The 27,675-nt window shown below is 37.3% G+C and overlaps 2 protein-coding genes across 6 annotated transcripts; both read right to left on the minus strand.

Moving 5' to 3' along the window:
- Nucleotides 1–880: 880 nt before the first annotated feature.
- On the minus strand, nucleotides 881–2,003 carry c23h15orf61 (chromosome 23 C15orf61 homolog). Its single transcript, XM_059507158.1, has 2 exons — nucleotides 1,251–2,003; nucleotides 881–1,164 (listed from the first exon to the last, which is right to left on the minus strand). The coding sequence occupies exons 1-2, from the start codon at nucleotides 1,591–1,593 to the stop codon at nucleotides 1,037–1,039; spliced, it is 471 nt and encodes a 156-aa protein (XP_059363141.1). The 5' UTR covers nucleotides 1,594–2,003; the 3' UTR covers nucleotides 881–1,036.
- A 411-nt stretch (nucleotides 2,004–2,414) lies between these two features.
- Nucleotides 2,415–27,575, minus strand: iqch (IQ motif containing H). Of its 5 annotated transcripts, XM_059506540.1 has the most exons (22): nucleotides 27,369–27,575; nucleotides 27,089–27,211; nucleotides 26,389–26,492; nucleotides 26,228–26,303; nucleotides 26,024–26,143; nucleotides 22,953–23,067; nucleotides 22,171–22,272; nucleotides 21,586–21,773; nucleotides 20,455–21,006; nucleotides 18,750–18,816; nucleotides 18,247–18,330; nucleotides 17,982–18,160; nucleotides 16,458–16,730; nucleotides 16,166–16,360; nucleotides 11,728–11,848; nucleotides 11,348–11,634; nucleotides 6,508–6,678; nucleotides 4,454–4,579; nucleotides 4,305–4,366; nucleotides 3,976–4,039; nucleotides 3,789–3,897; nucleotides 2,415–3,023 (listed from the first exon to the last, which is right to left on the minus strand). In XM_059506540.1, exons 1-21 carry the CDS (start codon nucleotides 27,417–27,419, stop codon nucleotides 3,790–3,792), a joined length of 3,168 nt encoding a protein of 1,055 aa, XP_059362523.1. In that variant the 5' UTR covers nucleotides 27,420–27,575; the 3' UTR covers nucleotides 2,415–3,023; nucleotide 3,789. The 5 variants fall into 5 exon arrangements, with proteins under 5 accessions (XP_059362523.1, XP_059362521.1, XP_059362522.1 ...); XM_059506538.1 differs by lacking the exon at nucleotides 3,976–4,039 and having other exon boundaries at nucleotides 22,180–22,272; XM_059506539.1 differs by lacking the exon at nucleotides 3,976–4,039 and having other exon boundaries at nucleotides 6,538–6,678.
- Between the last annotated feature and the right edge of the window lie 100 nt (nucleotides 27,576–27,675).

Here is a 27,675-nt window from a genome sequence, read left to right on the forward strand (position 1 = left end):
GAAAGCTTTGAGAAGTCTAGAGAATCAATATGGTAGTTTGTCAAAGCCGATATCAGAGGTAATGTGAGGAAAGATCCTGCAGAAGAGAGCCAGAGTCAGCAAAGTACATTATCAGAAATCAAAGCATCTGAGAATGACAGGAGGAGGGGGTTAAGGGTGGGTCCTGAACGAAAGCCACACTTCCTCTATTGTAATTAAAAACCATTTTATCAGGCCTGTCCTCCAAACAATCTCTCTTGCTTCCTATTGACAATATGCCAGGCAGGGCGTGAGCTCTAATTTGACTTTAAATAAATGAGCTGAAGGTATTTAAAATTCTGCATTAGCTTAAGGGAAGAAAACAAGTGGGAAAACAAGAAGTTGCGGAGTTTTTAAAATGCAAAGAACACATCAGATGCATGCATCACAATAATGTCTAATTATCACGATAATGTCAGAATAATGTACATACCATGTGTGACAAATCAATTTAATAAATAAAAAAAATGCTGTCAAGAGTTCAATTTCAAAATAAACTTGCCTATTTATACCAAAGGATGAGCAACACAATAGCCAATTTTATAAAAAAAATAAATAAAAAAACAAGATTAAAGACATCTAATAAAGTCCATACCTTTACCGTGAAAATATACAATTTTCTTGAACATTCTGATCAAAATTTGAATCAGCAGTTTTGATCTCTTTAATCATTTATCTAGTTGGCTATGCATATGGCTTCCCTAATTTCCTTTTTTTTTTGGTCTAATACTTATTAAATATATATATTTTCTTGGTTTTTATTATTACTTTTTAATTAACTTGTAGTTATCAATCTGATACTAATACAAATAATACCAATGAATGAATACAAATGTGTAATAGTGAAAAGAAAAATCCAAAGTTTAAAATTAATAATTTATTTGTTTATTTTTTTGTGCAAAAGTGCAGTTGGTAATTCAGGTCGCACTTGGCCATTTGTACAAGTTTTCCGATAGCCTGTGACAAACATTTTCTTGTGCAACTCAACTCTTTTTAAATACTCATTGTGTCTCTGATATTAGAACTGAGCACCCTCCACCTCCTTGTATGCAAAGTAAACAGTAACAGGTCCTGCAGAGGTCTGAACCATCTCTGTCACTCCAACTACCATCCATGAACCCAAGCCATATGCCAAGCATGGGATACCTTAAAGAAAGAGAAAACATTAGAAATGTAATGTGTGCTTGTAAGAAACATAAAATAAAATACGTGTAACTAATACCTTAACTTACCCAGATTGATGACTTTCAATGCCCCAAAAAACTTATTTTCAAACTCCAGGTTCTGTGGAGGTGCTTTGGTGCAGTGGTATTTGATAAAAGGGAATGCACCAGTCCTAAGAATATGGTAGTTCGTTCCCTGCACCTGCCAGTTGAAGTTAGACAGGCCGAACTGGTCGTTGATGACGTCCCGGTAGCGCACACAGAATGACGTCCAAGGCGGCAGCGCGCGCTGCGTGAGGTGACATGTTAGTACTTCAGAGGCAGCGGGACAAGGCGCTTTATTTCTAAAGGTCCTGGGGAACAGGGCCAGTTTTAGAAAGCCACCGTGGAATCTTCGTAGAATCTCTGTCATAGCCGAGTAAACCCTAAAGTGGTCTAATATATGTAAAAAAAAAAAGACGTTTCAAGAGCAACTGTTGGCTCGTCACATCAGAATTTCGTCACGAATAATGAATAAATTAATTAATTAAGCAACGCAAACCATTAATAAAGAACATCAAACCTAACTAAACTGCAGTTTTGCATCATTTTAATCAGCTCAAAAATAATGCCGAATTATTGTAGAAATCCCGCACTCGAGAGAACGTAACAGCTTACCGGTGCGCTTTTCATACTAGCTTGACAAACATTTATTTTACTACAACATTGCTTTTACGAACGTACGATTAATTCGCTAGTTTTGTGCAGAAATGTCATAGACAGTAAGAGAGGCGTTCAATACAACCTTCACTGGTACGATCAATATCTTCTCCGTGAAGAAACAACCGAGCGCTTTTTTGTTCCTATTTGCCCTATGTAGTATGCACCATTAGTCTCATGCTCACATAGTCTCATGCATTCATGAATGGAATTACACATAAAATACAATACAGTAATAAAACAAAAAATGGGATATTTGAAATATCCAATGTATATATTATATGTATATATAATATCCAAAATATATTAGGCTAAATGTTAAATAATTGTGATTATTTTATATGTTGGTCAGTCTATATAAATTAAACCCATATCGGGAGCCAATTACATATCAAGTTTTTTTTTTATTCATCAGCTGGCCACAGACAAATATAACTGGATACAGTTAGATTCAATAACTAAATTTCAGATATTAGTCTTTTAAAAGTCTTTGATTCCATAAAAATAAAATGTGAATGAATTTGTAAATCCACAAAATGTTTACAATTTATTGAAGGTTTTCTGGAAATAACTTACAACAGATCCGACCATATTATCTGGATGTTGCTACTGTTAAAAACAATCAAAATGTATTATTGTTAAGTGATTATATTATATGTATGCATTATATAGTTTACTGATTAACCAACATCCCTCTCTTGTATCTCTAGCTATTAAGAGCTAAACGTCATTAATGGCACACGAAACTTAAATTTAATTATCCTGTTCACATTGTAAATCTTTCTAGATATAAATGTACAATAGTTTAGATCACTATAACAATGTGATCTAAAAATGTCATGGAGAAATCCACTCAAGCTAATTTATACATGTGTGTATCTCCTTTTAATGTTACTGTATGTTAGCCACTTTACAGCTATAACTAAGTTCTATAGAATTGTTTGGTAACAGCAATTATAACTGAATATGTAAATGCTATTGTATGATACTCTATAAGCATGTTGATTAATTTAGGGTTGTTCTGTGAGGTTTATGAGATTATAACTGTTCGTTTTCGGCTGCAGTAATCTCCTTTTCTTCTTGAGATGTGGTTTGGTTTTGTATGGTCATGCCCAGGACTTCCTCAATGTCCTTGATAAGGTCCTTATAAAAGCAAACAATAGCAGACATTCAGTCAGTATGTCTGACTACAGATCCTAACCTCTAGCCACTGTACAGTGAATGAGAATTTCTCTATAAAATTAAATAACATTGTGTTGAATGCAGCTATTCAGGAAGTGTCAATGAATCTACAGTTCACTCACAGTATCCAACATTGTCTACAGAGTTCTGCATTTGAATGACTTCAGCTGCAGATAATATAGATAGATATAAAGCCTTGACTTTAATAAATGAATACCTTGTGTATTGTATTAAATGCTATTATGACACACAATTGACGTTTTCTTAAAACATGTGCTCAAGTATGAGGAGTTCTCATCTGAATTTGACCAAAAGCTCAAATTTACTACTCTTCACCCCAACAAGTCTCAGCAAAACATTGGTATAATGTTGAAAATAATAAACTTTAGTTATAATACTAACAATAATTTATTTGGAATGGCATATTTAGAAAAGATTACAACAAACAATTTAGTGCAAACTGGAAGTTAACGTGTTTTTTTCACTGAACCTGTATCACCCAGTCTATTCATCATTTATCAATCATTGCGATTAATGTCCTACACTCTTAGAAAAAAGGGTACCAAACTGACACAGGGTATTAATATGTATTAATATTAAGTATTAATATGCACTTGTAGATACATGATCTAAATGTGAAACTATTTTTTTCTATAATGTGAAGTTAAGAACGTACCATTAGTAGGTCTTTTAAGAGTAGGTTAAGAAAAAATAACATCCGCATACCTTAAAATTGCTTGTTCCTTGCATATTTGGAGCTGATATTTCCTGATGAATGATTGACAGGTTGTGAGTAAAGGTCAGCAGAGCTCCCTGGAGATCCTCTGATATTGTTCTGTTAACGACACGCAGAAACAAACGAGCTTACTAATGATCCCCCAGAACCATCAGAGAAAAACAAAAAAACAATCACCTTGTTTGGCTGTGGGGCTGTAAGGAGCTTAATGAGAACTCTCAGCCTTAAAGAGTGTGCTATTCTTCAGGGAGAAATGAGGAAGGAAAGCTGGGCTTCAATGGGATGGGTATAGGATTTATGTGATGAATGCCTTTAATTCGACTTGGCAGTATTTTGTGCACTGCCACATTTCGGGTTGAGGTATTCACTACATAATGTTTAATCTGCACTTGGGAGTGTGCTCAAGGTCTAGATATATCTCTAATGGTAATGGGGACAAAGGAAGGGAAAACAGAGCCGGAGAAAGATAAGGGTAATGCGTCTGCCTGCTTCTTGTTGGAACTCACAGCATGCCAAGGCTTCTTCGATCTCTGCTATCATGGAGGGCGAATACAGTGCCTTGCCTTGCCTGAAACACATATAAAATATATTAAAACACTTGCTCTGCAATCAAAGCACTCCAGTTGTATTATTGGAAAACAAGCAAAGGTTTTACCTTGACATCATAACCTATGCCCTGCGCTTTGCACATCAGAAAAAATGTGCTATAATACACCAAAGAAAGATTGGTGTGAAGAAGTCGGGTGCACATCACTGCAAAGCGACTAGTCACTGAGGTTTCCTGAGGAGCGAACAAATACACAGAGTTAATCAACAAACTGCATGGGATTCTGTTGCTAAAAATTTGACCAGTATATCTAAATGATAAATTGACCTCTTGGGGACAGCAATAACAGCCACACTAGAAACAAATAGAATGGTTTCAAAAGCCCAAATGGAGAAACATTAGGCATTAGTCTCATAGTCATATAGGGCACTGGGGAGAAAGAGTCCTACGTTATTAGGTTATACAGAAAACGGAAAGGTTTCCTCTAAAACACAACGATGCCCACAGACACGGCAGATAAAAGATGTGTCTAAAAGAACGCCACAGGAGCGGATTAGTTAAGAGTGGCAGGACTCGCAGGACTCGTAGCGGGCATGAGGCATACTCTCAGTGACAGATATGAAGCGGAGGGTAAAGCCCTTGCACGGTGTGCAGGGCATGAGTAATTCTCTTCTATGGAACTCTGTTTTCGGCTGTCACACACACTATCCTCAAACAACAATAAAAAGCTTTTCCTGCAGGGTTTTAATTGTGTTTGTAATATTCTGGGCCTGAATGATGGCCAAAGCCAGAGCCATTAAGACAGGCAGGCGGGAGCCGGGCGATATAAGCACATACAAACTAAATGAATGTTTGATAAAATAATACAAGTCGCAGATTAACAAGCGTAAACTCTGGTTTGCCGCTAATAAAGCAAGTCTATTGTTTAGGGGCTGGCATCAGGTTGATGAGGTGCTCAGGCATGCATACACATGCATAATGAATATGGTATGCATTATTTATGGGCTGATTATTTAGGCTCATCTATCAAAATGATAATGAATTCAGTTTCTTCTAAACACCAATCAGGTCAGAAGCGTAATTACAGCGTTTAGTTGTATTTAACCAAAATAAAACAACAAAGCTTAGCTAGATCAATCTTTATGGATGCCATGATTTATCAGGATAATATTCAGCAGAGGACTTTTATTGCTCTGTGGTCCGGTCTCAGGGAACACATTCGGGATAATGGCATTCTTGTGCTTTAAAGAGCTAAAAGAATTGGAAATAGTTTCGAGTGTAACCTTTAAACTGACGTTTTTCACCTGAAATGTAAAGTTCTGTCATCATTTACTCCCCCTCAGGACCTGTATGACTTTATTCTACTGTGTAACACAAAGAAGATAAGTATAGCAAGATGTCCATGCTGCTCTTTCTCATGCATTAAAACTGAATTGTAAAGAATTTCAAGCTCAAGAAGACTTAGAATATTACTTAGAACAGAACAAGTTGCATAGACTACTTTTATAATGATTTTATTGTTATTTTCTGACATCCTATGGTCCCCTTTCACTTTATTGCTCTATTGCTATTAATGCTTGTATTAAGCAAGAATGCATTATATTGACTACATCTTTAGGTGAAGACTTTTATACTGTTACAATAAAATTCCATTACCAATAAATGCAGTTCTTTTGACATTTCTATTCATCAAAGAATCCAGAAAAAAAGTCAAGTTTCCACAAAAATGTTAACTGTTAATAATCATAATAATCTCATAATCAGCAGATTCGAATGATTTTTGAAGGACCATGTGACACTGATCGACTATAATAATGGAAAACAGTAATTTTAAATTGTAATATGTATTATAATTGTAATATATTTTTAATTGTTTTACTGTATTTTAGATCAAATAAATGCAGGCTTAGTGAACATACAAATTATCCTTTAAAAAATATTTTTCAAATGTTACCTATCCCAAACCTACCTACTGTAGGTTTAGAATGTCATGAGGGTGAGAATGACAGAATTTACATTTTTGATTTAATTAGCACTTTAAGTCTGTTACTTAATAACTATTCTAAAATAAAGTATTGAATGTGTTTTAATGCCATATTTCAAATCCAGTATAACAACCATGTCATCTTAATGCTGAAAGAATTGAAATGACAGATTCTTACAGCTTTGGTCTTTACTCTAGCATTGCGTACAGAAGACTTCTTGTCTCTGACTGGAGGAGGAACCTCCAATTTACTGGTGCGGCAGTCCAGCGTCCCCCTTGTCATCATCAGCATCAGCTGTGTCATGGCCAACTGGTTACTGTAGCCCAGGTCGAGATCAATAGCCCATACCTAAAAAGAAACCAGTGCACACAGACATAAGTCAGCAGATAAAACACATAAATCAAAATAACTATTCACTTATTTTTAGCCAACAAGTAGACAATGGAAGAAACTATTTAAAACAAACAGACATTTCAAAACTGTATTTGCAGAAAAAACGGAGCTCAGCAGACATGTTGTGTGTGCATGAGAGAGAGAGAGAGGGAGAGAGAGAAGCATACTGTGTCTAAAGCCCAACTGGAGACTCTCTTCACATCTGTATGGTTAATGGCATCATTATAAGGATATTAAGGGGTCAGGCCCAGTCCTGGCCTTATGCTTAAATAGGGCTAATTTTCCCTGATAATAATCTAATAGCTATGCCCTCTCTTCAAAAAGTGGCAAATAAATCACCAGTGAAGGAGTTGTTAATAACTAAGTGGCAGTTGGCTGACTCTCCTGTCGTCTCTATTTGTCAACCTAAACGCTGCTGCCAGCGAATGCAAATGGTGGCCCGGCTGCTGAAATCTCTTTATGATCACCGTACCGTGCTCAAAGTTCACATGCTGAAATACAGTGAACCGAATCATTTATTTACACTGGCTTAATTTCAGCTGCAAACACTAATTAATTTCAGTATATAAAAACTATTAAAAAGAATGAGAATAAAAGATTGTTTATGTAATTTGCTTGTTTTATCCAGAAAACATATTTCTATGTTGTTACTAATATAAAAGATGATGTTCTGTCTTCCAGTTACATTTTTCCAACATTACTTAGTCTAAGGAATAGTTCACCCAAAAATGAAAATTTGCTGAAAATGTACTCACCCTAAGATCATCCTAAATGTAGATGTGTTTGTTTTTTCATCGGAAAAGATTTTAGAGCATTAGAATAAGGGTTCAAATGTCTTAATAATCCACACAACTCCTTCCGTCCATTAATTAACATCTTGTGAAGTGAAAAGCTTCAATCCATCAGTAAGGTGTCCATAATCTATAATAATGCTTGCTACAGTGAATAGCTCCATCCCCCGTTGTCCTCTCACAACTGTTGTAATATGTAATTCATGCTTTATCTGTGCATATTTCTCTCCTGATTCAGACAAAACAACTTTTTTAATGAAGGAGGCAATATTATGGATTGAGGAATCAAATATATTACTTTAGCTGGAGGCAGTTTAAAGTTAAAAATGGTATTGATTGTTTTATTATAAACACACAGATTTCACTCTACACTATGATAATTGGTGGACTGGAATTATGTGGTTTACTTGTGGATTATTGTTTTGTTTTCATCAGCTGTTTGGTCTCTCATTCTGATGGCACCCATTACCTGTGGCAAGCAAGTGAAACAGACTCATCTACATCTTGGATGGATTGAAGGCAATTAAATTTTCAGTAAATTTCCATTGTTGGGTGAACTATTCCTTTCATTCAAAATTTGACTTTCCAAAAAACTATTTTTAAAGCTCTTTTAAAAACTAAGCAACCAAAAAATAAATTCCTTTTAGAAATAGCTCCTGTAAAGGGATAAAGTGAAGCAATGACCTTTGAAAACAGGACTCCAGACTTACAGGAAGACCTCAATATAGCGAGCTGAATTCACCCAGCAGTGCCTCCCGTTCATAGTTAATACCTGTACTTGTGGGATAGGTGGGACCATTTAGCCAGTCTGTAGAATCAGCCAAGCCTGCTTCTTTGTCACCCTTAACAAAGGCGCTTGATATATACGTCCAGATTGTACCTGTCTTTTATAGCCCCTTCACTTTCATTAAAAACTGCTATCTTGCAGCTGAGCCTCCCATCGCACACAATGTGAAGCAAGCCTGCAAGGGCAAACACATGCGACCCACCTCTCCCCCACACATACAAAAAATACAGACTGCTTTTAGCAACAGGTCTGAATGTAAATTGATGTTTAAATAGAGACGGGTTAGCACTAGTCTGGCAGATATGTCTGCCTCAGTGCCAGGAGAGATGGGACAGTAATGTTTGGAATTATCCATCTGAATTCCTTTTGTCGCTTTTAATTGTGTGTGCAGTTTATTCTCCGTCAGACATGCTGAATAAAATTCATCCCGTGCCTCTGTGAATCCACAATATAGAGAATCCTGGTGCTATTCAATCAGAATAATGTATGAATTACTTTCATTTGCAGGAGTAAAAGCTATTCTATCAGGAGACTATATGAGATTCAAGTGTGAAATTTTCTGTTTCTGTGGAAGAGTACATTCCACCTCAATGCGTAATTTATCTAAAAAAAAAAGCTGCCGTTCTCTGACTTCCAAAGTCAATCATCTATTTTAAAATCACAGCATGCCAACTGAGTCAATGATTAAAACAGCAGCATGTGACATTCATTTGTAAAATATATCTGTTTTCTATAGTCACCATTTCAGAATGATAAATACCATAATGTGCATATGGAGCTGTAAGAATCCACCGCTGACTCAGTGGGGGCTTTAGACTTTCACTATGTTAAGTAAATGTCATAAGCTATTTTTCAGAACCGTAACATCTCATACATTTCAAGAACATATACACACATGATTACAACACAAACAAAAGCTTCAGCGTAAACCAACAGGTCAGTCCATTCCTGCAAAGGGCCCTGAAACATTAAGAACATCTGAGAGGAGGTCTCTTTATGCAATAGTGTCATTTGTAGTGAATACAATGTGAGTGAGTTCTGCCACCCTCTAGTGGCAGTGGGAATCGCTAAAAGAACATTGTGACAAGACACATTTCCATCTTAGGCCTACCAGCTGGGATCATTGATAAAAATCACAGTACTCTAATTAATTATGCATCATGTTGCCTAGTTATATAATCACTTCTTTGCTCACTTATCATTTGCACTATGTACAACATTTCCACAGGGGATATTCACGTTCCAAGACTTAATAAACAGACCTAAATTTAGAAACACAAGAAGTTTTGAAAAATTGCTAAATCAATGTTTAACAGAGCAAGGTCAGTGAGGTCAAATCCATACCATTTTTTCTACATTAGACTCAAATTTATTGTAATGCATCCCCTCCTTTCCCCCCGCAGAGATCTTTCAGTTGTCATGTCCTCTGGCAGAGATGCAAAGCGAATGGTCTGAAATGCAAGGGATGCTAGTTAACCTCCCACTGTGAGGGGTGGCTCTGCACTGTAAAAAATGTTTATTTAGGTAACCTTAAAATGAGCTTCATGAGGTCTGAATTAACATCTAATATAACCGTTACTGCATTATCTTATGCTGTCAAAAAGATTAGAAATAAAACTCTTTAGATAACTGCACAACTTAATCTTTAAAATTTACTCAGTGTGAGGTCTTAATGCAGTTTTTACAGAAATTTAAAAAATAATGAGAAAATCTTATAAATAACCAAGCCAAAAAGAACATCAACAGTAAAGTGCGATCAAAAGCATTACAGTGCTCAATCTGTCTTGACAGTGACCAAGAACCCCAACGTCAGAGGAAAAGACACTGCAGCCTGACCTCCTGTCTGACACCACTACATAGCAGGGGTGTTGTAAGGTCAGGGGGCATGGCCTTAAAAGGGGCATTAGTTTATTGACACAATAAGACCTGACAGTTTATTAGATAGCCTTTTGGCACATTAGCCCCTTGTCATTCTCTCATCTGTACAGCTCTTAAGGGGAACCTATAGGAGTGTCCTATAACAACTCAATAAGAGCCTCGAACCAGTAGATTGAACCCTCACACTATCTATATTCTAAGGTAAGAACAGTGCCACATGTCAGATCCCATCTCACTCTCAACAGCTTCTTAACATCGCAGGTTCTGTTATCATAGAGCTGTAAAACACACCACTGACATTTAAGGGTCAATTTGTTTCTGAGAGAGCTTGTTTGATAAAAGATAAATAGAGTGCTTACATTGTTCCTGGAGCTCAAATGGTAGAGCATGTTGCTAGCAATACAAAGGTTATGGGTTCGATTCCGAGGAAACACAGCTGATAAAAACGTATACCTTGCACTATAAGTTGCTTAGGAAAATAAATCTCTATTTATCTACCCCAGCGTATTGCCTAATGTCATCCCTATAAATGTACTGCATAATGTCATACCTACACATTTAGCTTATATGTTATCTATATTCATATTCAAATGTACATTAATAAGTGACTACTATATGCTGCTTCATATATTTAAAGCAAAACATTATTAAAAATAAATAAAATATATGAAAATAAAATACCTACCAAATTTATAATAGAAAATATTTTATAATAGCAGTATTGTGAAATATTATTACAAATAAAAATAATTGTTTTTGATATATTTTAAAATGTTATTTGTTTGCGGTGTTGACAAAGCTGAATTTTCAGCAGCAATTACTCCAATCTTCAGCATCACATGATCCTTAAAGATGATTTGGTAATCAAAAAAAAAAAAACATTTCTTATTATTATCAATGTTGATAACTGATTACAATTTTGGTAGAAACTGCGATACCTTTTTTCAGGATTCTTCGATGAATACAAATTCAAAAGAATGTTTGTTGAAATAAAAATGTTTGTACAAATGTAATAGGGTTCACAGGCACTGATCAATTTAATGTATCCTTACTGACTACAAGTATTTTTACTCTAAATCTTACTGAACCAAACTTTTGAATGGTAGTGTAAAAATAAAGTGTTTTATATAAGTGTTTTAAAGACTGAGTACCGAACTGGCTCTCTAACCTGCTGTTCCAGGTTGCTGGGATCCAAGAAGGTTACTAGATCTAGGGATATGTGGCCCATGATGGAGCGCTGCTGACAGGCCTGACCCACACGAGTGCAAATGGAGTGTAAGACCTCAGGGCAGATGGAGGTCTGAGGTATGGTGCAGCCCACCACTTCCAACCCACTGGGCCCACGCAGTTGATCTCCACAGGACAGCATGCAAACATCTCCCCCTGGCTCCAGCAGAAGATCCACCGTAAGACATGTCACACTATCTGAAGGCGGGAAGGCTTCTATCACTCCACCTTTGGAAGGAGAAGGATACAAAGAAAAGACTACCAGGGAAAATCTGACAAGTAATTGGGTAGCGGTACTTTGCAAAATTGGTTGAAGGATACCTTCCTTGAGGAAGTGTTCTAGGAAACAGGTCCATGTGGCATAGCAGGATGTGTTGGCCGGATGTGCATACGAAGCCAAAAGATGAGGAATCTCCTCTAAGAACTTGATCATCACCGACTCCTACATCAAAATGAAAGATAAAAGCAAAGTCAGGCATAATGAAAATCCTCTAAGCTCCATAGTGTGACCTAAATAAAACAAATATCTTGACTTTTGTGCTATTAAGCAGTTTCTAAAGTGTCTGGGCCTGATTTAAAAAAAAACATATAGCACTACATAGTGTCGACCCCCTTGATGAAGCAGTAACTACTGAAGTGTGTCTTAATTTGACATGGCTTACGAAAGCACAGAAGGTGGTTGTGAATGGGGGTGGTGGTCGGTGTTGATTGACAGCCCATTGCCACGGCTGTAGGCAATAGTAACTGCACCTGTCCCCAATAACAACTGACGCATGCTGGCAGATAAATACCCATGCAAGCCAATCGATCAGCAGATCAATCAGGGTCTGTTTCTGATCAATACAGGCCTTGTTTCTGTAACTAGAAAACACCATAATGGCTTTGACACTTAATTATGTTGTTAATTGCAATGTTTGACTTCCTGTGAGTGCCTCTTAAAACCTGTTGTTTAGTAAGAGAAAGAATTTCACCTTAAGGACCTCTCAAAGCAGGGAAAAAGGGACAGAGCACTTACATAAGTGCATAGTTTGTGCTTACAACTGCAAAACAGTTTCTAAAAAAGCAGAACATAAAAGGGGAAATAATCTTTTTGGTGGGAAACTGTTTAATAAAAGGCCCTTTCTTATTTAGGTGCATTTCAATAGGTCCTGTTTTACAACCTTGAGAAGTGCAGGTTATGCTAAAGAAGATGTAAGGATAAATCAATTTTTGTTCTCCATGAAGTCTTTATCCTTTTCAAGTACATTTATAATGTTCAAACAAAACTGACATCACTGAGGAAGTTGTCTCAAAACGGGGAGATACGATACTGTTGATATTCAAGACATGAAACAGTCATCATCATATTCAAGTACCAGAAGAGCCAGGGTCAATCGCTGCGCTGTGATTTCACCCCCGACACAAGCCATAAAGCACACAATGGTGCGGCAAAAAGTGTAAGGAAACGGCCTTCGTTCCCAGCGAAAGAGCAGGCGCGCTCTGAGAATTTGCCAATGCACTTCACACAAACAGCGGGGAAGCAAGGAAAGCGAGAGGGAATAATTTTTGCCATTTTTTATTTGGACTTAAACTGCGAGCTGTACTGTGAGAGAGGATTCGGGCCTTGCTTGGCTTCCACATAAAGATGAGCTATTTGAAAATAGATAAATAAAATAGATGTCTCCTGTGTGCTTTGATTGCTGTTTGATCTCTACATTAGCAAGAGCGACATTGCAGTCACGAGCATAGTCAACAGCATACCTCCTAAAAGGGATATAGGGCTTTTTTTTTAAAGCTTTCTTTTTAAAGGGATAGTTCAACCTAAAACAAATATTCTGCCATCTTCATGGCTTTGGAACACAAAAGTAGATATTTTGAACAAAAAAAAACTGATGCAACAAAATAATTGACAATAACAGGTAAAACCCTTCTTTGAAATAAATTGTGTGTGTGTGTGTGTGTAAGCCCTCTGATATACAGTTTCTATACATCAGATATTAGATATAATCCTAAACAAATATGAAATGACATTTTGAATAGATATTGAAATTTTGAATGAATATGGAGCTTTCCTTAAAGGTATAGTTTACCAAATAGTCTGCCATCTTCATCTTTTTGTTTAAAAGTAAAAGCAAAAGTAGATATTTGCATTTGCAAAAATTAAAAATGTCAGTGTTGCTGTTATGGTTTGACCATACAATAAAGGTCAGGTCCAGTGTTGTTTGGAGAACATTAGCTTTTATTATATGGACAGAAACAGTTTTTTATATTTGTGTGTGTGTGTAAGCCATATACCTTTATGATATACTGTACCTTTCTTATACATCAGATGTTAGGCATACCAACAAATCCCACACATATATAAAGTGGTGATATCAGGTAAACTGACATTTTGAATGGGTTTGAAAATAAAGCCTGCTTATAATATGGACATATTTGCGGATTACTTCCCAGATGCAACATTAACCAAAGAGGAATACAAAAAGTGTCGTTACATTCAAAATCTAATAAAATAAACGTGGTACAACACGTAATCCCACATGCATTGAATAAAATAAGTAGGAGACAATCTGTCTAGCTGTTGATGCTATTAGTATAATGCTCCCTCGTGTCTAATGACCCATGTGCTGGCAGAACGTGCATGTTTGTAATGTGTAAAGTGTAGCGTGTATGAGTCCACCCAGCCGTTGAATAGAGTGAGATCCGCATGTCTTTAACCCATCTTCTCTGAATAGCTGTGAGGCTCGCCCAAGGCTGAAACACCCCTCGGGATGTGGGCCTCCCGAACACATTGCAAAGAATCACAGTCTTTTTTTACATTGCCTCTAGGTCTGTTTTCACACTTATCTCTGTAGCTGTTCCTCTATATAGGACCATATGGGTTCTGGTATTCTTCCTCCTGCATTAGAAGAGGTTCTTTATACAATCAATAATTAAACAATGTGCACATAGTAAATAGGGTAAATGAAGGGGGAGCTCAACATAGGCCTGGGCTTTGACAGGGGAAATTAAAGGATGCATTACAGCTCCCTAGTGAGGCAAAACAGCATTTAAACTTTTATGACTTATAACTAAAGCCGACCGTAAAACTTAAGTGAAGTCTCTGAGCACTGATAATTGCAGTCAGATAATTACAAAATCATTATAATATTTTTTTTTTTCAAAGGATAGTGGCCTACAAATGCATGTTTTAAAAATTTAATTGCAAACAGACGTCATACAAAGGCAATATTTACCCTTTATTACCCACTGCAATTAAAACATTAGACTGATATAAGTGTTCTAGAATATTTCACTAAAAGAGTGAATACAGATCTGTAGAAAATGAATGACACGCTGAAATAACCTCTGTGCTCTCCATTCTGTTAGCAGAGCTTGCCATTGATTAAAAAGGTTGAAGAGGTAGAATAAAGGCCCGTACTGGCTTCCATATGGCCCAGAAGCCCTAAGGGTGGAGGCCAGCTCATCAGGCCCCAGCTCCCTTTCCTCTCACTGGGACCCCAGCTGGTGAAGAGCCCCCCATTTAAAGCTCCTTCACTGCCATCACCATAATGGAGCTTGGCTGGGCCTCAACCGCTTACCTCTGTAATTAACAGCACCAATGCCACCACAATTACAGCCCCAAATTCCTCTCTCGGCCTCAGTGTGAATTAGGGACTGAGCTAATAGCTTAGAGGTAGGACACGCGGCCTCGTCTTGCCCCCAGGATAGAAGGCTAGAATAAGAGGCTGGAATAAAAAAAGCAAGGTCTGATTTTGCACACAGCCGCGTATGATGATAACCCTGTAATTAGCTTACACAAAGCTCACGGTGTAATGGCAAAACACTGTATTTAAATCAAGGGCCAAATTGTAGGCATGTGATGCAGGAGAGGGTTATGAACACGATTACAGGCGGATAAAACCAATGTGTTTTTAAAGCACACAACAAGAGTGTTGAATACATCACATTTGAATTAGAATACATAAATATGCTACCATTCAAATGACTCATTATTAATTTCCCATGAATTTGAGTCATAAGCACTCTCTAGACAAATCACGATGATGGCATCAAAGTTTGGCCTTGGTCAGTAATGACAGGCTTGTCATTGAGACAAGGATGCATTTTGTACAGAATGTGAATATAAAAACCAGGCAAAGCGGAAATTCTAATGAACAGGGCTTGTGACTGAAGTGTAGCTGCATTTGCAAAATAAAAGCAATGGCACATTTCATTTCGCATTTAAAAACAAGCCACTTGATACTTCAGAATTGCTACTGTTGCACAATAGACACTCACTAATGCAGACTGTGCAGTTGAATGGTGTAAGTGCTCTAAGAACAAATCAGAAGAAATTCTGTCAACAGATTTATTTTATTTGTTTTAAAAGCAAAATCTGTGTCATGCACCCTGCCTTACCTAAAGCTTTGGTTTTTACTAATGTTAGTAATATCAGCATTGACAGTTATGTTTAGTAATATCAGCATTGTAACGTTTATTAAACATCATGGTATTTTAGAACTGAAATAGTTCCACTTAAAATAAATTTTATGTAAAAAAAAAAATAAAATGCATATGATGCTTATAAATTATACAGATTCTTATTAAAGTTAATATAACTAAAAAGTTCAACAAAATTCAAATAAAAACAATTACAATAGAAATAACAATATGAATGAAAACAATTCAAATGTGTCTTTTCTCCAATTAAAAAAAAAACATACTGTACATGCATACATAAATGAAAATAACTGAAGGTTATTTAAAGACAATTTATTTAAAACTAAAACAGTCCTACCTTTATTTGAGACTGTGATGTTCTCCACTGTTCAGGCCCATAGTGGCTAAACTCCTGCTGTGCCCATGGGTGGCACTTTAGGTGGCATGTGTCACAATAGGCCGTTCCCTGTCCACCCACTTCACTATCTATCTTGAAGAGCCATCGCTGGACTTCCATGTGTTCTGTCATCAGCCAGGCCAGACCTTCATGAAGCTGGAAGATTGATATGTGAATCATATTCCATTCTTTTTCTACATCATCAAATGTAAGTTTCACATGAGGTGTTTAAACAGATGTCTGGCACACAGACCTGCTCCAGGGTGTATATATCCCACTTTCCTGGTGGCATGTCGACCCCTGCGCTACTGAAGATCCTTCTTCCCCCAGATTTAGTGCTGTATAGCTGGGTCACTTCAGGCTCTGTTCCCAAAAGTGGAACTTCGAGCTCATCTGCCACAGCCAGGTCATCAATATGGGTTACACCGCTGATCATGTAGGCCTGCTTCCCCTGGATCAAATTCTTGATGCGCTGTAGTGTTCGAGGACTGTACTTCAGGAGCGAAGCTAGACACATATTCCGGGTCTAAAAGAGGAATATAATTCGCTGTGAGTTAATGGTCAATATTAAGAGCACAACAGCTGCAGAATTAATGCTGTATGCTTCATAACATAAGAATCTCTAATAAAGAGAATACATAACAGAGATATATTTTTATTATGTATATTTCCCCCCAAAGGTGAAATCTCAGTGGTCTTTGTGTACATAAATAACTGTCCTTTCCACTCCAGCTCTAAGGTCTTACCCCTCCCTTCATCTATGGGTGTAATTTATGAATGTGTGCAAGCACATTGGGCCCATTACGTGCAGCCGGAGGGGTCATGACCTTTTCTGTACTCCAACACGTTAAATTGATAAAGGAGAGTCAGGGGAGGGCTGTACACCTCTGCAGCCTCTTGTCTTTACTATGTGCTTAGTGATGGGCTCCATGGGGAAAGCACTAATTACTCCACATCTGTATGTTTGATCCAAGCAGAATTGTCCCGTCTGTCATTGGCACGCCACGCTGGCAGCAACGGCTAACAGAGATTTATCCTGCTGACACGTCTGGCAGAGTTTACACAAGGAGAGGAATCGACAGGGAAGAGGCAGCGCGTGCCTCTCGTATGCTATGCGGCAATAAATATCAGAGGTGCATTGCTTGCACGTGCAGTCAGTTAGGCCTACAATACTTCAAATGGGGTTTTACGGTAACTGTTTTTTTAATATATTAAAATAAGTTAATGAATGGAACTGAACATCGGTTTCATGTTTATACATCAAACAATGAGTAGAAAAAGATACACTGATAAATTTTATAAATAAATGTCTTATTACTTATTTATTATTATTATTATTACTTACTTATAATAAATAATAAGTAAATATTACAAATGTTTTAATTAGTTAACATTTTTTATAAATTATTTAAGATTTGTATCATTTGTTTACATACAAGCCATTTATTTAGGCTTTATACATAAATATATACAGTATTATTATAATAAATATATACTGTAGAAATATTAGAATCATTATAGTTTGGTCCCTGATATCAAAAAGTGTATATGTGAACCTGGAAAAAGGTATATATATATATATATATATATATATATATATATATATATAGTAAATACAAAGGTCACCTCTGTCGCCCTCTACAGGTGAGAAATAAAGCAAATTCTTTTATGAAAATTGTTAACAAATTCATGTGCACAACTATATTTCAGAAATCACTTTGAGGGGAGACAAATCAGCTGTAGGTGTGAGTGTGTGTGTGTATGTGGTGCACCATACTGGAAAATACTCCAGAGCTTCTGGCATGAGGACAGTGAAGCGTTTGGAACAGTGGGACTCAGGTGCAGAAGCGTCACCCAGCTCAATGGCTGTCTGCAGGCCCAGCAGGCGAGTGTAGTACTGGAGAACATCCTCACCCAGGCGCACCGGAGACACATAGATGACCTCGACATTCTCATCTACATGTAACACAAACAGCACTGTGTTTGCTTTCAATGTGTCTGCTGTCAATCTAATTTGATCATGTCATGTTTCACACCCTCACCTCTAATATCACACAGTCGGCCCATCTGGGTATTCTGGAGGACATCAAATCCCCTGAGACTGAGCCTCTGGTGTTGGGAATATCCTATTGAACAAATCAAAATGATTTCAAATGAGATTGAAATATTTTAGGGATAAATTCATGACTTTATTCCAAGTCAGGAAACCCCAAAAAGACTGCTACAAACTAATTTCTATAATGAAATGATTAAACGCATACAAACTAACAGAGCGAGGCAATAAAAACAATAGGGTTCAACTTCTTAATTATCTGAGCTCACACAGGCCTCTCCTCAGCCACCCCCAGTGCAAAAATCACACTCCATCTGCTGGTGATTACAATTCACAACCATCATCATCCTCAATAGCCAGCATAGGTCTCAATGATACATTTTTAGTAAATACATTTTCTGTGTTTTCTGCAGGTGCACCAAAATACATGTATTTTTTTCTTTTAAAATATTACGTAACCAGATGCATTCATAACAGATAGAAAGGAATTACCCAATGATGGGATGTGGATGATAGTCCTTTTGGTGGAGGTGATGTGTTTCCAGTTGGCTGCCAGATTCTGTGAATCACAGACAGCAGAGGATAAAAGAGAGTAAAAGTGACCTGTGACAGACAGCACCCAGCAGCACATGGATTTATTAGGTTGACGGCCCACCGATGGCAGCAAAGGGAGGATATTATGCTTGTCTTTCTCCCTGGGTCTCATGGAGACAAACCAAGCATAAGTCACATTAATTAAATCAGCTAAGTGCATACTTAGAAACATCTTCCCTCTATTAATTCAATTAGGAGTCTACATGAAGCTTTCTGCCAGGGGAAGATTAAGGCTTAATTAAAAGGATGTGAGTGTTTAAAGGGTGGAAACATACACAAGCTTGTGTCTGCTCACACAGTGAGTGACGGTGAGGATAAATGAACATGTGGGCACTAATTAAGAGACATGCTAGGTTCATAAAGATGTTACAGAAATGACAGCACAGACGAAACATCTGTTCTGACAAATAGAAACTTAATCTAAATGTGAGCCTGTGCTATCACAATCACTCTTTGTATAAGCACCTCTGCATCGAAAGTACAATTATTTCCTGGGCTATATTGATATAAATATATGTACTATACAGGTGTGGTTTCACAGTTTTTTGATAAACAGACTGATTTTATAAAACATCTTATGAGTGGAACAACTGTACTTCTTTTGCCACAGGTTCATGGTTTGCCATTCAAAAGATGTGACCAATGATAACTTGAGCCATTTCTGGAAGTTACTGGAGTAAAAACCTGGTAATTGCAAGAAAAATAACTAATCATAAAGTTTTGAAAAATCATTCTAAATAACAAGTAGGCAGCGTGGTTGTGTGCTTTTATATAAGGTTTAAAATTAATATACAGTAACAATTTAGACACAATAATGCCAGTTACCATGTCTGTTTTTGCTACGCCAATCATAATAGTTTCAAGACATCAGTTGCATGAACAATTAAATTACTTATACATAAAGACAGTAGCAACTGAATCAGTGTTTTTGAAATAATCAACCGAATGAATATTTATTTGTCTCACAAATATGAGCAGTGTTTCATTACTGAATGAATATTTGTTTTAAAAATAATTTGTAAAAATTATATAACGCCTTTGCATTGCTGGTGTCCCGAGTTTGAATCCCAACTTGAGGACCTTTCATGATCCCAACCGCCTCTTGCTCTATCCCACTTCACTTCCTGTCTACTCTACACTATCCTATCTTAATAAAGGCAAAATGCCAAAAAGAAATATTTAAAAAAAAATCTGTTGAATGAAGGATTCACTAACAGAGAGAATTGTTTATTTCCTGAATGAACAAAAATTGGTTGAAAAAATGATTTAATGACTCACTAATAAAGAATGTCCTTGTGTCCGAATATGCCTACATCCCTACTACATAGTAGATGAAAAACAGTGTGAAGAGAGTATATCCAAAAAGATTAATAAAATATATAATAAAAATAAAAATACCTAAAAATAGGTAATAAAAATAACCTATTTTTCCCACCAAGGCTCTGAAGTGTGAATCCAGTGAACACTTTACTATCCGCAAGGCCATGGGAGAGGAGTTGTAAATGGCAGAGAAGTGACACAACAAAAAGTGTTAAGTCAACGCTTATTCAATGCAGATTCAAGGACCAGAACTAACAGTTATATACATGTGAATTTTATTCACCTCTGCCCTGATGCGGTAGTTTTCCAGTTGGCAGACACGTGAGGCCTGTAGACTTTTTTTCAAATAGCCCAGTTTGGCACGTTTCAGCAGAGATATGGCAATAACTTGTGCCGCCCATTTGGGCCTGAGTTGGAGCAGGTAGGCGGTACGGGCAGAGTAGCGCCTCCAGCAGGTCTGGATGCACACAGCCGCTGCCTGATGCCCCTCAATGCCTTTGTAGCGCTGGCCAGGCTGACACATCAGGTCCCATACCTCATCTCTGTTCTCCAGCACCGAGAGCAGCTTCTCCACATGGGCACGCCGGCCCCTGCTGTCTCTCCAGTCAAGCTCACCGCTCTGCACGCACACTGCCAGACGCTCCCCACACACCCGAGCCAGTGGCACCGCAAAGTCCAATAGCATCCGCTGCAGCTGGTCCAAAGCCTCTACCATTGCACCCCAGTAGAGGCAGTATTGCTTTTTAAACCTACAGTAGTCAGGATCATCTGGGTCAATCTGACCCTCAGCTATGGTGAAAGGATATTTGCTGATGGCAGCTGGCACTGGAATGCTCTGAGAAGAGAGAAATACATACTATAATAAAGGCAAAAGGCTGTTGCAATAATTTAACGTGATAGTCCACAGAAATTTTTTTTATTCTGGTTTAGTGTCCCATAATGGGACCATAGCTGTTTATTTACCAACATTTTTCAATTTTTTTATTTTGTGTTCCACAGAAGATATAAGATCATACACGTTTGGAGTGACATGAGTAAATGATAACCGAATTTATATTTTTGAGTGGCGCACCCCCCCCCCCCCCCACCACCACCACCACCACCATCCAACATACACATTTTTTCCTTGAAAACTGTTTTAGTAAAATATAAATAAGCAAACAATAAAATTTACTTAAAGCAAATAGGAAGCAAGTGTAAAAGCTTTTATTTTTTGCAGCAAGTCATAAATACAAAAGACCTCTGGCTTGCAGAGGGTGACTATTTCAAATCATTACCTATATCTGCTTAAAGCTATTCCTGACACATTTAATAATATGTCAGGGGTAAAAGCTCACTTTACACAGAAAAATTAAATTGATTATCAGTCAGTTATAAAGCTAAATTAGTTATATAGCTCCTAAATAAACAATACCTGCAGGTTAAGTGGGGTGAGTCGAGCTATCCCACGATTCAGTACTCCATTGTCAGAGCTTGCAGAAGCAGCTGAAGGAGGAGGAGCGTATATGGTCCTGGATGCTGGACTCTCGGTTCCTGATCTTCCAAGAGCCATTTTGTCTCTGCTCACATCCATCTCCAGTTTTGAAGCCATTTCTGACTCCTCTATAATTATACATAAGAATCAAAGACTGTACAATATACATAAACAATATAAGAAAACAATAAATAAATATATGTAATATTTGTTCAGTTATTTGATTGTATTGATGATTATTTATGATATTCACAAATATTTTAAAAGTACTAAATAAAGTATACACCTGACACTTAAAATATCACAGACAGCATAAAATTATCTGCTGAAAACGAAGTATTAATTGTACAAAAAAGCAATACTTGGGGCTTTTTTCCATAGTAACTCAGTTTACTCCCTCTATCTACATAGATTGTTGGGATTCAATGCACAGCAAAAAGCAGGATTTTTGGATACACACCAACTGACTTTCTAACTTTAAATGTAGGCCGCAAGTGTGTAATGACATTGTGGAAATAGACTGACCTGTCTTACTTTGGTCACTGTCCTCTCTCTGGAGCACATGGACAGCTTTGGGCTGTACTGGGGTTTGCACTGAAGAGAGGTCAGCTGCTGAGGGTAGCAGCCCTGAAATGTAAAAAGAAAAAAAAAGTCTTACTACAATCTGCAAAGAGGATTTGTACACAAAATTACAGAATATTATTCATGAACACAAAAAGAGGGCACAAACAAATAAATAAATTTATGCAAACATATGAATTTACAGTATACTACTGTTTAAAAAGTTTGGGTTCAGTCATTTTTTATTTATGAAATTATTATTATTTTTTTTTTTTGTGTGTGTGGGGGGGGGGGGGTAAATACCTTTTCATCAAAGTAACATTAAATGAAAGTAAACACATTCATGCGACTACAAAATATTTCTATGTCAAAGAATCCTGCAAAGATACGCTTCACAAAAATATTAAGCAGCACAAGGGTTTTAACCCTGAAAATAATAAGAAATAACTCTTGAGTACCAAATCAGAATTTTCAAATGATTGCTGAAGGATCATGTAACACTAATTAACTGGATTAATGACTGCTGAACATTGCCATTACAGGAATAAATAGTTAAATATATATTAAAATAGAAGATAGTTATTTTACATTGTAATACTATTTCACATTGCTACTGTTTTTACTGTATTTTTTATCAAATAAATTCAGCCTTGGTTTACATTCAACAATCTTATAGACTCAAAACAGTAGTGTATATAATGCATAAAGAAAATCTGTATCAGTTAAAAAAAAAAAGAGGCATATACCTGCATTCATGTCTCTACATTCGGGTGGTGGTTTGGGCTGTAGGTGTTTATGCAGACCTTCACGTACTGCATTGAAACTCGAAGAGGAGCCAGCGACCAATCTTTGAGTCCCAACCTAGAAAAACCAAGGCAAACAAATGTTATGTTTTTATTACATAAATGCACACTATACTCTTTCTAACCACTATGGTTCAACTAAGCTGGAATATAGTTATTTTAAATAGCTGATTCACCCAGAATTAAAATGTTGTCATTTATTTCACTGTACTTCATACTTTTAATTCAGAATTTTAGATTTACATTGACCGTAGCAATGAAATCTCCTTTGAGAGATTTAAATATGTGCATATTCAAGTTTAATGTGAAAGAGAAACATGTTTACCATTCACTTACATCAACAGGGAAAATGTTATTTTCATTTTTGGTAGAACTATCCCTTTAAACTTGAACTAAGTAATGGGCCTTTCTTAAAAAGCCAATAAAACATTGTCCAAACATGGAGGAATTACTGAGCCCCGAATGATAGCTCTGTGGTCAAAGGTCAGAGGTATTGAAAGTGACAGAACAAAGGGTATTAACCTACTGCCCCGTCTCACTGGTCCAAAAAGACCTGCCTGCAGGCTCTAAAGCCACCATTTACCCTGTACTAGAAGATGAGAGAGAGGGAATATACTTCACTCAATAACTTGCTCACGGAGAATGCTATTAGCTTCGGGTCACCGATCAGATTTTTCCCTCCAAACAAAACTTTGTTGTAAAAGGCTGGGAGACGACTATCCATTAATCAGGCTGGTGGCAGCTTGTAGATGTCAAGAAAAATGGTTTCTCTTTCTCTCGGTTCCGCTGGCTGTGCGAACCACAAGTGCATGCACATTTGTGAGAGAGAGCGCAGTGATGTTGTGTGATTACAACCAACAGATTTTCCGCATTCATTAAAACAAAGCTGGAGCTAAAATACAGGCAGTTAATGACATTGTAAACTGGCCAATAAGCCCCCTTCCCTGAAGCAATCAATCACATGCTGGCAATGCTTTCTGGATACTTTGAGCATGGCTCGGTTTATTTGTCTCGCACCTTCTCTCAAGTGAACAGCTGCTTGAAATCTTCTAGAATTAAATTCCATCAGAGCAATGCCTAAAATGCTCATACCACCTCATTATCATATAATAGTTCATAAATCGAATGAAAGTCGTGCTCCACATTCCACAATAAAAAGGATGTACTGCAATAATTAGGACTTTCATGGTAGTCATATACTGTAGCGACTAATATAATTAATCATTAATTTTAACAATCATTTTGATAAAAACAAGCACCAAAACTTACTACCAAAGACAAAAAGCCCAATAAAAACACGTTATCTACAGAAAATTTATAGCTGATTAAAAGAAAGATGGCTAAATCACAAGCTAAACTTTTTTGGTGCACAAAAGCGCAACGAGCAGGATGTGCATTAGTCATAGCAAACAAAACAGCATCAAAGAAAAAGGTCGGTCATTTCTTCAGTTCATATAAACATATAATGGAGAGCACACTACATGTTTGTCAGGTTGTGGGCACATGCCAGACAGAGCCCTTCTGTACTCTCCTCCTCATCCTGCTGTTCTGGATTCTCTTCCTGATGTTCTCTGGCCTTTCTGTTGTCACGCAACTGAGCTCCCTGACAAACCACGAGCACCGGCCAGGTGTTTGGAGAGGTTTGGAGGCCCGCAGCTGTTTAACTGGTACAAGGGGACATTTAAATGAAAAAAAAAAACAGTGGGAGCTCACTCGAAGACTCAGCGGAGAACTAGTCGACAGCACAGAGTTATTGACGCAACAGGCAGAGCGCCAGCAAATGCCAGTTGGGTAAGCCACGGCTGTCTTATTGGCATGCGGGAACAGGTACCAGTGCCTGTCCTGAGACAGCTGTAAAGCAGCAGCCCATACAACTGCAATCAGGCAGTGGCCGTCCTCCGAAGAATGCTGATGTGCCGCAATCTGCGTCTGTCTGCTTTCGGCAGCCAAGTCTCATACCTTCTTCTCAACAACATGACAGCCTCCTCACGAGTGACAGGCAGAGGATGCAGGAGATAGAGGAAGAACCGCAGCGGAAAGCAGAAGGGGGGGAAACAGAGCACCAAAACAAATGGTGACCTTTAGAAAGATTAATTTGTTTACCAACAGACAGATTTAGCTGTCACTGCCAAACCAGGTGACCTTCAAATCCGCATCTCCTGTTTAAAAGCAAAGTGACTGGAGTCATCTTTTATCACACGCCAGTCACGTAATTTCTTTTCATGAGGTTCATGTGACAGACGCTCGCGTTAAGGCAATAGTCAGAGCTGGCCACCATATAATCAACACTATCAATAAGCCTTAATCATAAACACTACCGGATTCTAATGCAACCAAAATAAGTCCACTATAGTATTACAGGTACTATTCACACGCCCACAAGGGCGTGAAGTCGCGGGGGAAGTCGTGGCCTAATGGTTAGAGAGTCTGACTCCCAATCGAAAGGTTGTGAGTTCGAGTCCCGGGCCGGCAGGAATTGTGGGTGGGGGGAGTGCATGTACAGTTCTCTCTCCACCTTCAATAACATGACTTAGGTGCCCTTGAGCAAGGCATCGAACCCCCAACTGCTCCCCGGGCGCCGCAGCATAAATGGCTGCCCACTGCTCCGGGTGTGTGCTCACAGTGTGTGTGTGTGTGTGTTCACTGCTCTGTGTGTGTGCACTTTGGATGGGTTAAACGCAGAGCACAAATTCCAAGTATGGGTCACCATACTTGGCTGAATGTCACTTCACTTTATTTTTCACTTTACAAAAATTCAATTCTGTCATTATTTACTCACACTCATGTCGTTCCAAACCTGTGTGACTTTATTTCTTCTGTGTAACCCAACAGAAAATATTTTGAGAAATGTCTCATACAATCGTTTGGTAACCAACATTCTTCAAAATATTTTCATTGTGCTCTGCAGAATACATAAAGTCATACAAGGTTGGATGGAACAACATGAGGGTCAGTACATGATGATGACAAAATAATAATAGAAATAAATAAAATAATATCTTTCAGCAACTCACACTGGCCCCAGCTCTCTTGTGCAGGTGAGGAAGCTGAATCCCATAATTTTGTTGCACAACCTCCTTGTTCTTTGGGTGAAAAGGGTTATTTAGCAGACGCATGATAAATGCTGATTTGTGCTGTTGGGGAGATAGAACCAGAGATTACAGAATAAAGAATTTTTGGGCTGAACAAATGTTCTGAATATGTGTATAGATGGAAACCTTTTCCCCTGGTGATGGACCAGGAATCTGGCATCTCAGAGGACGTGCATTTGGTATTGTCTCATATGATGGCTGCCTACAAAAATGTTATAAAAATATGTAAGAGGTAATGTGATTTTACATAATCTAGTTGACAAATTTATTTATTTATTTTTTAATACCATTTAACAAGCTTGGCGGGGACAGGTTTCTTTTCAGGCTCTTCAATACAGGGTAGGGTCAAAAACTGATTATTGATGGTTTTCAGATGATCTTCTGCATGCCTCTGTAATTCGATAAACAAATATTTACAGGCATCATTCTTCCATGCTTCACATTTCATATGTTCCACTGCATGAATCTTACAAATCAGGGCCTCTTGCTGAACATTAGGCTCTCTTGCCACAAGGCTCTTTAGATGAATAAGATGTAGGAAGATAATTAGTAGCTAATATATATATATATATATATATATATATATATATATATATATATATATATATATATATATATATATATATATATACATACATACATACATACATACATACACACACACACACACACACACACACACACACACACACACACACACACACACACACACTTTTATATCTTTTTTATCTATATCTTACTTTTATAGATAAAAAAAACAGATGTTAAAAAATACAGGCCTACAAAACTTTATATTTACAATTATGTATACTTATATTATTTATATTTATATTATATTATTTATATTTATAATAGCTTAGCAATTTTGTTTTACTCTTCCCCCAACAGAAATTTGGTATTAACGTTGTGTATTTAATTAATGCAGACCTCAAGTATACAGAACTGTTCAAGTCAAGTTTTCATAAAGTTGGCTTTATGTAACCTTACCCTTATTCCATGTTCGGTCCTGCTGATGGCTGCATCCAAAGCTTGAATGTCCAAAACCTCTCCATTCTCTTGCACAGTCAATCGAACAATATTCTTTTTCAGTTGTCTTAAATCATCCTGCACCTAAGACACAATAAAAACATCACAAGAAAATTGTTTTACAAAAGTAATTATATCATATTCAGTTATATAATGGAACTAGCATAGTTTCAAAGGATATAAAACTTCAACAGTTGCTTTCAAGCCTTCTTTAATATTATTTTGTACTTGAGTACATTACCTGTACTAAAATATGCCCAACTTCGTCCTTATTTTTAAGTACGTCGGCCATTTTTCTACTAAATAATTCAGGTCACATTTAAGCTTTAGTGTCTTCACGCTTCCTTCCAAGTTTTACATTTTGCCAAACAAAGGTCTGACTGTAACTATGGCAACACGGCGCGTATGACAGCACAGTCTCCACGAGTAAACACACTTAAGCACAGTTATTATTTTTTTATCATTACCATTTTGTTCAGGGTGTATCACTGAGTGACTCGCGCTATTTCTATAGCTATTCACTGGAAAGATGTTTTGCTTTAATTAAA

This window comes from Carassius carassius, chromosome 23 (genome assembly GCF_963082965.1).
Source record: "Carassius carassius chromosome 23, fCarCar2.1, whole genome shotgun sequence".
Taxonomy (NCBI): Eukaryota; Metazoa; Chordata; class Actinopteri; order Cypriniformes; family Cyprinidae; genus Carassius; species Carassius carassius.

What these genes read in the sequence shown, in the direction of transcription:
- c23h15orf61 (XM_059507158.1), bottom strand. Translation starts at nt 1,593, where the DNA reads ATGACAGAGATTCTACGAAGATTCCACGGTGGCTTTCTAAAACTGGCC. An exon ending in ATTGAAAGTCATCAATCTGG is followed by an intron (nt 1,165 to 1,250) that starts GTAAGTTAAGGT and finishes TCTTTCTTTAAG; the next exon opens with GTATCCCATGCTTGGCATAT.
- iqch (XM_059506537.1), bottom strand. Translation starts at nt 27,419, where the DNA reads ATGGCCGACGTACTTAAAAATAAGGACGAAGTTGGGCATATTTTAGTA. An exon ending in ATGTAGAGACATGAATGCAG is followed by an intron (nt 22,273 to 22,952) that starts GTATATGCCTCT and finishes TTTACATTTCAG; the next exon opens with GGCTGCTACCCTCAGCAGCT. An exon ending in ACTACCGCATCAGGGCAGAG is followed by an intron (nt 18,817 to 20,454) that starts GTGAATAAAATT and finishes TGTGATTCACAG; the next exon opens with AATCTGGCAGCCAACTGGAA.